Here is a 13,097-nt window from a genome sequence, read left to right as displayed (position 1 = left end):
AGATTTAAGTGACATGCCCCACCTGGTCCTGTGAGTGCCGTGATAACATTAGAGAACAGTTTGGCCGGGTCCTTTTCTTCTGGATTTAGGCAGCCGTCTCCAGGTTCCCCCCGAGAAAGCCAGTCTCCTTGGTCCATGTTTCTTGAGTGGTACTTTGGCAGGGCTGTTTCTGACCCTGGCCTTCAAGTCTTCTGAGGCCATCACATTAACTGATGGCTGCTCAGAGCCCAGTAAAGGTCAGAACCATCAGACTGAACCAGACAAGGAGGTGGCTACCTTCGTTGTGGAGGTGAGGGCTGCAGTGTAAAGGTTGAGGTCCACTGCCCGGCCCAGCCGCCCCTCCTCCTCTGGGCTCCCTGCATCTCACGCTTCTCTCTCCCTCCATTCTTCTCTGCTGAGCTTCTCATTCAGATTGGCCTGTATCGAGTGGGTTTAATGGGTTGGAAAACATGGGTTTTAGAATAAAGATATCCTTACTCAAAAAATGACACAATTTCTGGGCTTCCCTGGTGGCGCAGTGGTTGAGAGTCCGCCTGTCGATGCACGGGACACGGATCCGTGCCCCAGTCCGGGAAGATCCCACATGCTGCAGAGTGGCTGGGCCCGTGAGCCATGGCCGCTGAGCCTGCGCGTCCAGAGCCTGTGCTCCGAGCCATGGCTGCTGAGCCTGCATGTCTGGAGCCTGTGTTCTACAATGGGAGAGGCCACAACAGTGAGAGGCCCACGTACCAAAAAAAAAGAAAAAAAAAATTCAACAAAAAAAAAGAAATAAAGGAAGGTGTGATGACAATGTCACATCACAGGTATAGTATCAACAGGAATGTATTGATATGTATAGGAATTATAAAAAAAAAAAGAACCAAATGGAAATCCTAGAGTTGAAAATTACAGTAACTGAAATGAAAAATTAAGTAGAGGTGCTCAACAGTAGATGTGAACTGACAGAACAAAGAATTAATGAACTCATAGATGAGCAACAGAGGGCTTCCCTGGTGGCGCAGTGGTTGAGAGTCCGCCTGCTGATGCAGGGGACATGGGTTCGTGCCCCGGTCCAGGAGGATCCCACATGCCATGGAGCATCTGGGCCTGTGAGCCATGGCCACTGAGCCTGCGCGTCCGGAGCCTGTTCTCTGCAACGGTAGAGGCCACAACAGGGAGGGGCCCGCGTACCCAAAAAAAAAAAAAAAAAAAAGACACAATTTCTGAAAACGTGGTTAGATAGCATCGTCCCTACAATTCTTATTCCTGGGGCCCTGGAGTGATGTTATCCTGTGGGCAGAAGAGGGGCCTGGGAAACTGGGGCTCTGGTTCTTTGAATTGCCCAGCAAAGAGGCTTTCAGGTCTTTTCTTCACTGGACCGGTGTCCACGTCAAGGACTCATCCAGGGATGGCAGGGGGTTCTCTTTAGGGGGCTGGACGAGTCTCAGGGCGGCCCTTTCACTCCAGTGCTTTCTAGAGTGACAGTGATGGTAAATAACAGTCACTGACCACTTGCTGGGTGCCTGTTCTAAACGCTTCACACTCAGAGTTAAAAGAGATGAAAATTAGTCAAAGCGGAATACGGTTTTGCCTAAAAATACTCTGAAAGATATGTAATTAAAATGACAGATGAGAAAAAGTCCCAGGACCCAGAGGGCCACCTGGCTGGGGCGCAGCGCCATTGACGGGGCCGAGGGCTAAAGTGCCGCGAGGGGCCTGGGAGAGCCCTCCTCAGCTCTGCAGTTGAATGCTAGCACAGCCCAGAACGAGATTCGAGTCGGGTTAGGCAGACCCAGCAGGACAGGGTGTAGCTGGGCCCCCGTGGGCGCCTTGAAGCCCCACCCCCATCCAGCTGGGGCTTGTACGCGGTCATCGAGCCCGCAGGCTCCGCCGGGGCCATGGCCCTGGCTTCAGTGAGGGCATTTCCTTCCAGGCATGTGAGCGCCCCAGCCCTCCTGCTGCCTCCCTCCCCCAGCCTGCCTCCACCGTGGTGGCGCGGCCAGCCTTCTGCCACCTGCTGTCACCGTGGTCCTTGTCCTTCCACAGAGCTATTTCCTCAGCCGCGCCCAGAGCCTGTGTGGCCCCGAGCGCAGCGCTGTTCCCGACTCGCTGCGCTGGCTCTGCCACCCCCTGGGCCAGAAGTTTTTCATGGAGCGGAGCTGGTCCGTGAAGTCGGCTGCCAAGGAGAGTCTGTACTGCGCCCAGAGGAGCCCAGGTGAGAGCACCTGTGCAGCTATGAGAGCCACCGGTACCGTAGGGTGGCTGCACTCCAGACACGTGGGGACACAGGATGCCTCAGCCGTGTTTTCCTTAAACTCAGGGAGGTCATGAGCCTGGTCAGCAGCTAAGCTGGGTTTGCAGCTCGCCTCTCTCTGACACGCAGAGCCCGTGGTCCTGACATCAGTCACACCGCCACACGTTACTAATGGTGATTGAGTACCAGCTGGAATCTTGCCCTTGTTCTGGGCGCTTTGGAGACTCAGAGGATGTGTGGAGTTGCTGTTTGCTGGCCCCAATCTCCCGCTCCCCCTGGAAAGCAGACAGACATAGACGGAGCAGTTAGGGAACAACAGGCGACAGACGGTCATCAAGTGCTCAGAGTGGTGGCAGGGACAGGGCTCCAGGCGTCGGGAGGAGATGCTGGCTTGCTGTCCCCGGTGTCTGACAGTGATTGGAGTCCCCTCGCCCGGCCTCGGAGCAGGAGAGGCTGTTCGGGTTGGCTCAGACTTGAGCAGCCGTGGCTTTCTGCTTCCTGCGCTTTTCCTCTCTCTGAACTGGGAGTCTGGGGCGAGTCAGACATGTCCTGCAGGTACAGGGGTGTGTGTCAAACATTTTGTGGGGGAGGGAGGTTCCACCGTCGTTTCTTTTTAATAACTTTATTGCTCAAAGGAAGAGTGATGTGCAACACCAGAAAGTAAGGATGAAAGCAAACGCTATCGTAAATCTCAGCTGCGTCACCAGGCTGCTTTGTCTGCACCGTGGACTGCTCCTGGCTCTCTCACCTCTGGTGGCTCTGGCTCTAGGCCTTCTCGCCCAGAATGTGTTCATAAGTGTCCTGCCTCCCTGCTCTTGTCAAATTGAAACCCACACGGCTGTGGCGTGTGAGTGAGGGGAAGGCTGGCGATGCCCTGCTTTGGGCCTGCCAGCTGGGGGGGGCCTGTCAGTGACAGTCAGCTGTCACAAGCATTGCAAGGCTTCTTGTTTAATAGGCTCAGCCAGACAATTGCTGGCCACAGGCCTTACGCAGAGGCTCTGGTAAGCGGGAGCGGCGTTTCCCTAATCCCGCCAGGCAGCAGCCGGCGCCACGTTCCCCTCTGCTGGCTGTCCTCCTGAGCCACAGGAGAAGAGGCAGTCCCTGAGACGTGCACAGGTGTACTGGCCACCTTTCCATCTCCTGTCTTCTGACAAGGCTTGTGGCCGCCACACAGCTCCCAACCTTGAACGGAAGCGCTGGCCGTTGCGCCAGGAGGCGCAGCACTCCTCACACGCCCCCCCCGGAGCCAGTCTAGGACCCACGTAGTCTTGGGCTTGCCAACCCTCCCCGCCCCCATCCCCACCTTCTGACTGTTTAACAAGCAGTGCTGGGGTCTGTTGAGGACGTTTGCCCCCATTCTCAGGGGACAGCTGCTCCTTGGCTTCCTCTCCCCACCCTCTATTTTCTCTGTAAGGCAAAATGAGCCCGTAAGTGAGACCCACTTACCCCTTCTCCCGGCCTGCCTCCTCTTCCTCAGCCGACCCCATCGCCCAGGTGCACCAGGCCTTCTGCAGGAACCTGCTGGAGCGAGCTGTGGAGTCCTTGGTGAAACCTCAGGCCAAGAAGAAAGCTGCAGACCAGGAAGAGGAGAGCAGGTACTGACCCCAGGAGGGGCCCCCTGCCTCGGGCCGTCTGCCCGGGAAGCGCAGAGGCAGCTGTGAGGCCTAGAAGGAAACAAGCCCTAGTGTAGGGTCAAGAGGGAGATCCAGTGACTCCTTCATGTTTATTTCTTGAACCTGGCAGCCCCGCGAGAGCCCCCTGCGGGCTCCAACCTGGCCTCTTTGCCTTTTACTGCCAGACCAAGTGTATCACTTTCCGCCTTTTGCTCCTTTTCACCCATCCCTTCACCAAGTGGAGTCAGTTCTTGGAGCAGTCAGGGATTTGATTCTTTTGCTTTGCTCTTTGCCAGGGGAAGGGTGGCCTGTGGAGGGCGTGGAGTGGAATGTGGGGAGCTCGGCAGAAGGCAAGGCGCTCTGGCCCAGACGTCTTGTGGGACCCCGACCTGTACTGAGCGTGTCAGACAGTGTCTTACAGAGTTATCGAGTGCAGTCTTTCCTTCACAGAGTCAGACCTGAGAGGCAGACGGGCCAGGGTCACTCTGGTTCACGGCCCAGGTCCTGACTGGAGTGCACCTGAGTGGAGAGGGGAGGGCGGTCCTACCTGGGAGGTCAGAATACTTCTGGGCAGAGACGACAGTTGAATTAGGTCTTGAAGGGCGAGGGATGCAAGAGAAAACTGGCTCTCCCGGCAGAGGGGAGAGTGTCAGGACCGATGTCAGGGCAGCCTGGGGAGAGTGTGAGTGGTGTGAGAGGCAGAGCTCGGGGCGCCTGGCGTGGTGGGTCTCAGAGCTGGGGGCTGACCAGCCAGGCCATGAGCGTGATCCTTGTGTACATTCTGATGTGTGTGGGACCCTTTCTTTTCTTTCTAGTGAATTCTCCAGTGCTCTGGAGTACCTGAAATTACTTAATTCTTTTGTGGACTCTGTGGGGATTGTGACCACCCCCTTCTCCAGCAGCTGCGTGCTCAAGTCAGCCCTTGGTAAGCATCTCGTGGGGCAGTTCCGCAGGCCTCAGGTTGCTTGATTCAGCCCTGCACAGCCCTTGTGTCCCAGGGTCCAGGGTTAGTTATAAGTCTGCACTCGAGAATCTTCTCTGGATCTGAGGTGTGTATCTGCAAGCTCCCATGTAGCCCTCATGGACAGTTCCCCCGTGCTGGACAGCGTTTTGGGGGCAGGAGATCATGATTCTCCTAGAAGTGTGACGATGAGTGAGTCAGTGCCCTCCCTGGGCCCCGGATGGGTGGGGCGGGTCAGGAATTCTCCCAAACGCTCAGAACGGGCAGCAAGTGGTCCTGGCACCGGGAGCTGGGGAGGGGCTCACCTCTCAATACACAGTGGTCCCCGGGGCTGCTCTTGGGTCTGACACTCTGCCAAAGAGGCCTTTCATCCGGGCATCTATATTGCTACAGTACCCGTGGCCTTGGGTGGCACAGCACAACCACCGACTGAGTTGTCACCAGGACATTCTTTGCTTCTGTCTCTAAACTGCCATCTGGGTGATGGCACACGAGCGGTCACCTCTTGTGCTTCTGAGGCTGCTGGGGACAGCGATGTGGAGCTCCCTTCTGGCCGCTCTCCCTAGAGAGAGAAGGATCCCAGAGAAGCGGCCGCCCCATCGTGACCACTGACCTCGTGGCCTGTCTTTATTTCAGAGTTTAGAAAAGAACATGTTCTTGGGCCTTTCATTGTACAGGTCCACTGAGAAAACTTAGCCTCAGAGAGGAAAACACTAAAAAGATTCTAACCTGAGCCTGTTACTACAAATACTTTGGAAACACCACTTTTCACAACTGTTGGAAGTTTAGGTTGTTTCCAGCTTTTTACTTAAAAATAACACCACAGTGAACATCTTCATGGAGGCTTTTTTCTCTAGGCCAATTTCTTTGTGATGGATTGCCAAAAAAATGGGATTACTAGGTTAATGGGAGTGAACGTTTTTAAGGCTGTCAATACAGATTGCCAAATGTGTTCTGAGATGGTGCTGGTTGGTGCTCCCACCAGAATCGTGTGAGAGGGCAGCCCACAGGCCCCAGCCCATTGCCGGGAGGGAGAGATGGCACGAACGATGGGAACCAGGTGCAGCCAGCAGGCTCTGGTTTCTGTGGGTGCTGGAGCAGCGTTTGGTTCTGTTCACCTCTAGGTCCAGACGTTGTCTGTCGGTGGTGGACGTCCGCGATCACCATGGCCATCAGCTGGCTCCAGGGAGACGACACAGCTGTGCGCGCTCACTTTACCGAAGTGGAGCGTGTTCCCAAGGCCCTGGAAGTGACAGAGTGCGTAGCCCCCCTTGACCACTTGCTTGCTTCTCTCCAGGGGAGTCCCCAGCGCCAGCTGTGCCAGCCTCACTGGGTTAGTGGGAGGGAGCAGGTCTGGGTGGCCATCTGGGTGAAGGGTCAGGCAGCCTGGGGACTACATGACAGATGGAGAGATGAAGTGAGGGGGTGAGGGCACCATGGAAAAACCAAACGTGGTGAGCACGTCTGTCCGTGTGTGTCACCCCAGCAGCAGACAGCGCTGCTTCCGGGCCTCCTTGCACAGGCTGACGGGCGGGGAGAGCCGGCAGCCCCCAGCATCTTCAGAAGCTCCCGGTGGAGCCAGGCAGGGTGCTGTTGGCTTACAGCCAGCACCGGCTTGTGAGGGCCTGAGGATCCTTCTCTCACGTGCCAGCACTGCATCCAGTTTCCTCTCCGCCGCCCTCCACCCCGCCACCGGCGCTATCATTAAAAAGGCCTTTAGTACAAGGCATCACCGGAGAGCTTTTGACAGTCCTCTGGGGGACTTATGCCTGCTTCTCGGGGGCATTTGGCCCGTAGTGACGAGCAGCCTGCCGATATCCTGGCTGCTTCTGACTGGATCTGAGTGTCCCTGACATCTTCTGCCATTCGAGAGAAATTGTAAAATGCTCCAAGACAGAAAGGCCTCACTGGGTCTTTCCTCAGAGCCAAGGCTGAGCAGATGCTTAACCAGGAGAGCGGGAGGGAGCTGAGAAAAGCAGGTTGAGGCAGGTTCTGACACTCCAATTTCATTTAAGTAACCCATTTTTAAGCATCCTGACCAGTGAGCACCCACCCTGTGTGTGTTTTCTCCCAGCCAACGCACCTGAGGAGACTGAGGCTCGGCGGGTAAATCATCTAAAGTCACCTCACTTCTAAGAACAGAGCCCCAGTGTGCAGCTAAGACCCACAGCAGGCGTTCCTTCCCCCGAACTCAGTCACTCCGGGGTCCCTTTGCTCTTTAGGGATAATGATGCTGTGGGACCCCTCCCCCAATCCCAGCCTCCCCACTGTCTCCCTGACCTGCTCTATGAAACGAGGCTAAGTTTCTCCAAAGAGTTGAACACCTGGCTTCTGGGGCAATGGCCATTAGAGAACAGGTGCAGATAATGGGACCAGTACTGTACGTCACCACAGGTAGCAGCGAGTGGTATTGTGGCTACTTTACAGATGAGGAAACTGAGGCACAGATTATTTGAATGACCATCTTAGGCAGCTTCTTAGTGGCAGCCCTGGTGGTTGAGCCTGCGTCTCTGATCCCTTCCTGTCGGCCACGAGCCGCATTCTGGGGTCTCCTGTACCCCTTCCATGATTCTGTTCTTCCTTCCGCGAATACTTAGCTGAGGGCGTACTCGGTGTCGGCTACGTTCTAGGCTCTGGGAGGCGGCAGTGAACAGCACAGCAAGTTATAGCCGTAAGCGAATAGACAGTGGCCGTCCTGCTCGGCGCCTTCTCCTGTGGGAGCTGTCGCCTTTGCCTGTGCCAGGCCAGTCTCGGCTCCCGTGAAGCAGCCGGCGCATCGCTGGGAGGGGTTCCAGGCCAGAGGCCGGTCAGCCTCCGGGAGTTCGCACAGCGCCTGGTGAGGGAAGGAGGCGCATAATTGGGGGAGCCAGGGGGCCTGACCCGAGGGCCAGCCAGAGGAGGCTTGTCGGGGGCAGGACAGGAGAAGGCGGACCAGAGGGCCGGGCAGGTGGAACAAGTCTCAGGAGACAAGTGGGAAGTGGTGAGAAAGGGCATTCCAGGCAGAGGCGCCGACGCCAGCAGAGGCAAGGAGTGAGGAAGGGAGAGGAGATGAGCTCCGGTTGCCTGGAGCCTGGAGCAGGGTCAGAGGCAGACGGGAGGCAGGGCCGCGGCCAGGCTGAGAAGGGCCTTGTTTAGAGCTTGCTCTCCCTCTGCTCCCCTCACTTCCTCCTCCAGCCATGCTCGTTCCTGGATATTCTCACATGTGTCAGACACTCAGGGCCTTTGCACATGCTGCTTCTCTGCCTGGAACCCTCCTTCCTAGAAATCCACACTCCTGCTTCCCCGGTTCCTTCAGGAGTTCCCTCAGGTTCCTTCTGCGCGAGTGTCGCCTTTCCAGAGAGGACGTCCTTGACTATCCTTTATAAACTGCCACCCCCTTCCTCTGCGTGACTTTCCTTCATGGCACGTGCACCACCTGGCATTACGCAGTCAGCATCTAATGCATTTACCATCCAACTCCTTCACTAGGAAATGAACGCCGTCAACCTTCCTTGAATGAGGAAGGTGCTTAGGGGTGGGAAGCCTCCCTCACTCAGGGCTGGCATTTCCGATCTGGAGCTGGGGATCTGGAACCATTATGGCAGCATTTGGTTTAACAGACAGACCCACGTGTCACAGCAGCGAGGGGGCAGTCGTCTCCGGCTTGGGCTCCCCCTTCATTCTCCACAGGCGACGTGCACTGACCTCCTGCCTCTTGCCTCTCTTACCGCCCAGGAGCCCCCTGGTGAAGGCCGTCTTCCACACCTGCAGAGCTATGCACGCCTCACTCTCCGGGAAGGCGGACGGGCAGCAGAGTTCCTTCTGCCACTGCGAGAGGGCCAGTGGCCACCTGTGGAGCAGCCTCAACGTCAGTGGGGCCGCCTGCGACCCAGCCCTCAGCCATGTGAGTGGGGGTTTCTCTGGCCCCTCGGGGAGGTGCTCAGCTCTGCTGGGTAAGAGCGCTCTGACCCGCCTTGAGCCCACCCAGCCCATGGGGCTGTGCAAAAGACAGACCAGGCAAGCAGCCCCCTTCCCCAGAGCGTAGCCTGTGGGTCCAGGTGGGTTTCCTTTCAGTACTTGGACAAGCATGTTCCCACCTGAGTCCTGGGTCCTGCGGGCCCTCAGCTTGGTCAGCCCCAGGCGAACCTCAGCTGGCCAGGGCTCTGCATTTGCTCCAGGCAGCTTGCCCGACTCCCCAGGCCCCCACGGGCCCCCGCCCCCTCACATGCACATCCTGAGCCAGCTGAGCGTCCTGGGCAACCCCGTGGCTGGCTGCACACCCTCGAGCGGGCAGCTGTGGTGCATTGTAGTTGCATTGCATGTTCTGGCGGTACCCATGCAATGTTTCCACAGTGCATCACAGAGGCCTGCCCAGCCCTCGAGACACTTCCAGCCAGGCCTTGTCAGAGGGCTCTGCTCTCGCTGTTGGGTCACAAGGCAGGGCCATCCGGGAGAGGGGAGGGGAGGCGTGCACTCAGCTGAAGGTGAAGCATCATCTGTTCACAGGGAGAAGCGTGGTTTCACTCCAGAAAGGGAGACAGGAGGTGTGTCCTGGAGGGTCCGGCTCTGAGACCCTCACTAGGGTTTGGTCTGGCACTTCTGGCTAGAGGTCATCAGTGGCCCCGGACCCTGGGGTGAACCCAGGACAGCAGGCAGCCCTATAGGACAGGCAGTGTGCCGACAGGGCCCAAGACCAAAGGCTCGAGGGGGAGCCACAGCTCGCTTTGTGCGATTCCTCTGCTGGTGTCCAGTACTGTTTGTCTTCACGAGAGAACTAGACTGTCTCAGCTTAGTTTGGGGAAGGAGAGAGAGGCTGCGGGCACCCTTGGGATTGGGGTTCCTGTGTGAGAGAATGGGCCTAGAAGAAGGGAACTCCACAGAAGCTGGCCTCCCTCGGGGGCAGAATTCAGCCCCAGGCTGCTACCCCACCTCTTAGAAGTGCCACCTTTGTTTGAGGAGAGAGACCTCATCCGTGTCCCCCCGCAAAGCTGTCAGCAGCCAAAAAACACGGTGGCTGAGGGTCAGCCAACGTGCAGGTTCAAGGCAGGGTCCAGGTCTGGGGCAGCACGGTGAGCGCCCCAGGTCCAGCACCCTGGAGAAGGGGAAAGCCAGGCTAGACAAGATGAGGAATGGCCTGGGGGAGTCCATCAGAGCCTGAGGGCCGCATGTGACCCATCTCGAGAAGTGCTGCTCCCTGGTGCTGAGGGCCCTCTGGAGCAAGGCAGGTGGCCTGGCCTTGTTGGTGCCTGGCGGCATCTGTGCTTAATGGCACCAGTGTGGGCTGAGGCCAGTGCTTCTGAGGCCGGGCATGGTCCCTCCACGCATTCTCTCATGTGACGCTCACTGCAGCCCTGAGGTGCCCGTTTTGTGGGTGAGGAAACTGAGGCTCAGAGAGGTTTGGTCATATGTCAGGGTAGATCTGGGTCAGTGGATCCAAACCCGAGCATTCAGCTGCTCTGCGGCTCTGCCTTGTTGGGCTCCTGTCTCCCTGACTCCAGAGGCCACTTGGGCTGGGCCTTGGTTGCCCTCTGCTGAAGCGAGCCTCTTCTCCCTGGTCCTCCACCTCCAGGCTGTGCTGCCACTTCAGGCTTTTGGATTCCACTGGAAGGATGGGGCCGAGGCACCTTTTGAGTATCTCAGCCTCCTGGCCAGCCATGGGAGGGCTCCTGTGAGGTGGGAGGGACCTGCGACTTCCTATCAGACCCGTGTCCTCGCCACTTGTGTCCCCTACGAGCCTCTTCTCCCTGGTCCTCCACCTCCAGGCTGTGCTGCCACTTCAGGCTTTTGGATTCCACTGGAAGGATGGGGCCGAGGCACCTTTTGAGTATCTCAGCCTCCTGGCCAGCCATGGGAGGGCTCCTGTGAGGTGGGAGGGACCTGCGACTTCCTATCAGACCCGTGTCCTCGCCCCTTGTGTCCCCTACCCGAGCCTGCAGCCTCTCTCTGAGCCTTGGCTTCCTCACCCGCAAGATGGGAGGACAGATCTACCACCTGGGGCCGTGGAAAGGACTAGATACCATGAGCTTAAGTTCACTCTCCAGCTGTTCTCTTGCTCCCTGTGGGGTGTTTTCCAGGCTCCCCCATCTGGGGCTCCTCCCTTCGTCCCGGAGCTGCCGGGTGTCAGGCTGGGGAGGGCCTGGTGGGTGCTGGGATCCTTGCCCCAGGAATCGGCCAGTCACCTGTATCCTCCCTCGTGGCCTACCCTGCAGGTGGTCCAGCTGCTGACCTGTGACCTGCTCCTGTCGCTGCGGACAGCACTCTGGCAGAAACAAGCAGGAGCCAGCCAGGCCCTGGGTGAGACCTACCACGCGTCGGGCGCTGAGCTGGCTGGCTTCCAGCGGGACCTGGGCAGCCTGCGCAGGCTGGCACATAGCTTCCGCCCGGCCTACCGCAAGGTGAGGCCCGGCCTGCTGCTGGGAGAGGGCAGAACCCAGCACAGCACTGGCCTGGGGTCGTGGAGTCGGTCTCCTGAGGTCAGCTGAGCCTATCAGGCACTGGGATGGGTGCCATGTATCCCTTTGTTTGGCTCATGTTGGTGGAGTACTTGCTGTGTGCCCAGCCCTGGAGCGTGGTGGTGAGCAGGCCACACGGCCGCAGACAGAGGACAACACAGATTGTGCCTCACCAGTTAAACTTGGGAATGGGGGGCTCTGGGGGCAGTGGGAGCAAGAAGGGGCTCCCAGCCTGAGCGGAGAGGGGCGGGAAGGCCACGAGGAAGCTCTCTACTCTGGCTTTCATAATTGGTGTCAGAGCAGCAGAATGCCCCTAGACATGCCTTTCATTCTTTTTCTGAGCCACTGGGGGCTTTGGTTCTGCTGCCCAACGCCCCACGTAACATCCCCTTGGCGATGGCTACACGGTCTGAGATAAGCTCTGAGGGCAGATGTGTAACTGGGCTTACTGGACGCAAATCATTTCATTGTTTGGTTTATTTTTATTGCTAATTAGGGTAATATACTCAGCATGTTCTCGCTGCCTGAATGATTTTCCAGAAATTCAAGCGAGAAGGCCAGAAGTGTGGGGAGGGAAGGGTGCGAAAAAGAAGGGCTCAGGGTGAGGCTGCCCCCACCCTAGGGTGCTATGGGGCCCTCCCAGGGTTACGCTGTGGCCCCTGTGTGCAGCGAGCCAGGACAGACACGGCACATGGAGTACAGTCATGTGAGAGCCGCCCCCCTCTCCGTGGAGAAGAGGAAGTGTGCCCCAGGCACCGTGGCCCCCATCAAAGGCCTCCTCAGAAAAGACTGCCACCTGCGGAAGCCCTTTACCGCCTCCCCCGGTGCCTTCCAGGGCAGCGCTCCTCACACACTGAGATGTTAAGAAATTAGAGACCTAGGCCTGGCCCCGCCATCCCCAGTGACTCGTATTTACAGAAGAGCTGCAGACTTTAACCTGGAAACCTCTGGACTCTGTTCCTTTCTGAAGAAACAGGAGGCAACAGGACCCTGAACCTCCTTGGTGCCAGCGCAGCCGTCCCCCTGCCCCGCTCCTGTCCCTGCCTCACCTCTGTCCTGTTTTCCAGCTGGAGGCAGCCTCCAGCGAAGTGTGGGTCCCCCCAGGCTACTTGTCCTCCAACCCCAGAGGGCGCCTTGGCACTCTGGGTCAGCGGTAGAGAAGGCAGCCCTTGGCCTCTTTCTCAGCTGGCCGCCTTGCTCCTGCCCCACCAGGTGGCCTGTGCTGTGTTCCCCTTTCCTGCCTGGCTTGTGTCGGGGGTCAGAGTGAGGACGAGAGAGGTTGCTTTCAAGGGGTGAGCAGGGCAGGGTGTTGTGGAGAGGAGAAGGGGTGCCTTCGGGTGGCAGATGAGATGCTGCAGGGAGAGACCTACTGGGGCACAGACAGGTGAGAGGACCCCCGGCTTGTGTCCCCCTGCACCTCCCAGGTGTTCCTGCATGAAGCCACCGTGCGTCTGATGGCGGGGGCCAGCCCCACCCGTACCCACCAGCTGCTGGAGCACAGCCTGCGACGGCGCACTGCTCAGAACGCCAAGCATGGTGAGCCCACCAGCACCCCGCTCCACGGCCTGGGTGGGCCCTGCCTGGGGAGGGGCGGGGAAACGGGGTAGGAGCCCAGCCCTGCCCTGCCCTCGGCATCGGCATCTGCAGGGTTCTCAGAGGCAGCGCGAGAACCGAGGAAACCCGAGGCTTGGTTTGGTGGGTGCCGGGGGAGGTTCCATGAGGTGCCGTGGGGCTGGGACGGCCTTGGTCGCGTTGTCACGGGTCTAGCCCCCCCCCCCCCCCCCCCCCCCCCCTACAGGTTAGGGCACGATAATGGTTTAGGGTTAGCGGACGTGTTAGGCCACGTGTTACTGTGAGCG

General features: G+C 58.4%; 1 protein-coding gene across 1 annotated transcript in view; it reads left to right on the top strand.

The window, feature by feature from the left end:
* SREBF2 (sterol regulatory element binding transcription factor 2) overlaps window positions 1-13,097 on the top strand; it is a 62,052-nt gene that overhangs the window by 48,174 nt on the left and 781 nt on the right. The window contains exons 15-21 of the mRNA XM_007454096.1: window positions 2,026-2,194; window positions 3,711-3,828; window positions 4,662-4,771; window positions 5,932-6,064; window positions 8,522-8,690; window positions 10,996-11,181; window positions 12,663-12,774. Coding sequence (XP_007454158.1) covers window positions 2,026-2,194; window positions 3,711-3,828; window positions 4,662-4,771; window positions 5,932-6,064; window positions 8,522-8,690; window positions 10,996-11,181; window positions 12,663-12,774 — 997 coding nt within the window. The remainder of the gene's footprint in view (window positions 1-2,025; window positions 2,195-3,710; window positions 3,829-4,661; window positions 4,772-5,931; window positions 6,065-8,521; window positions 8,691-10,995; window positions 11,182-12,662; window positions 12,775-13,097) is intronic.

The sequence above is a fragment of the Lipotes vexillifer genome, unplaced genomic scaffold, assembly GCF_000442215.2.
Source record: "Lipotes vexillifer unplaced genomic scaffold, Lipotes_vexillifer_v1.1 scaffold382, whole genome shotgun sequence".
Classification (NCBI taxonomy): domain Eukaryota; kingdom Metazoa; phylum Chordata; class Mammalia; order Artiodactyla; family Lipotidae; genus Lipotes; species Lipotes vexillifer.
The sequence above is the reverse complement of the archived record's forward strand: the minus strand, read 5'-3'. Positions and strand labels throughout refer to the sequence as shown.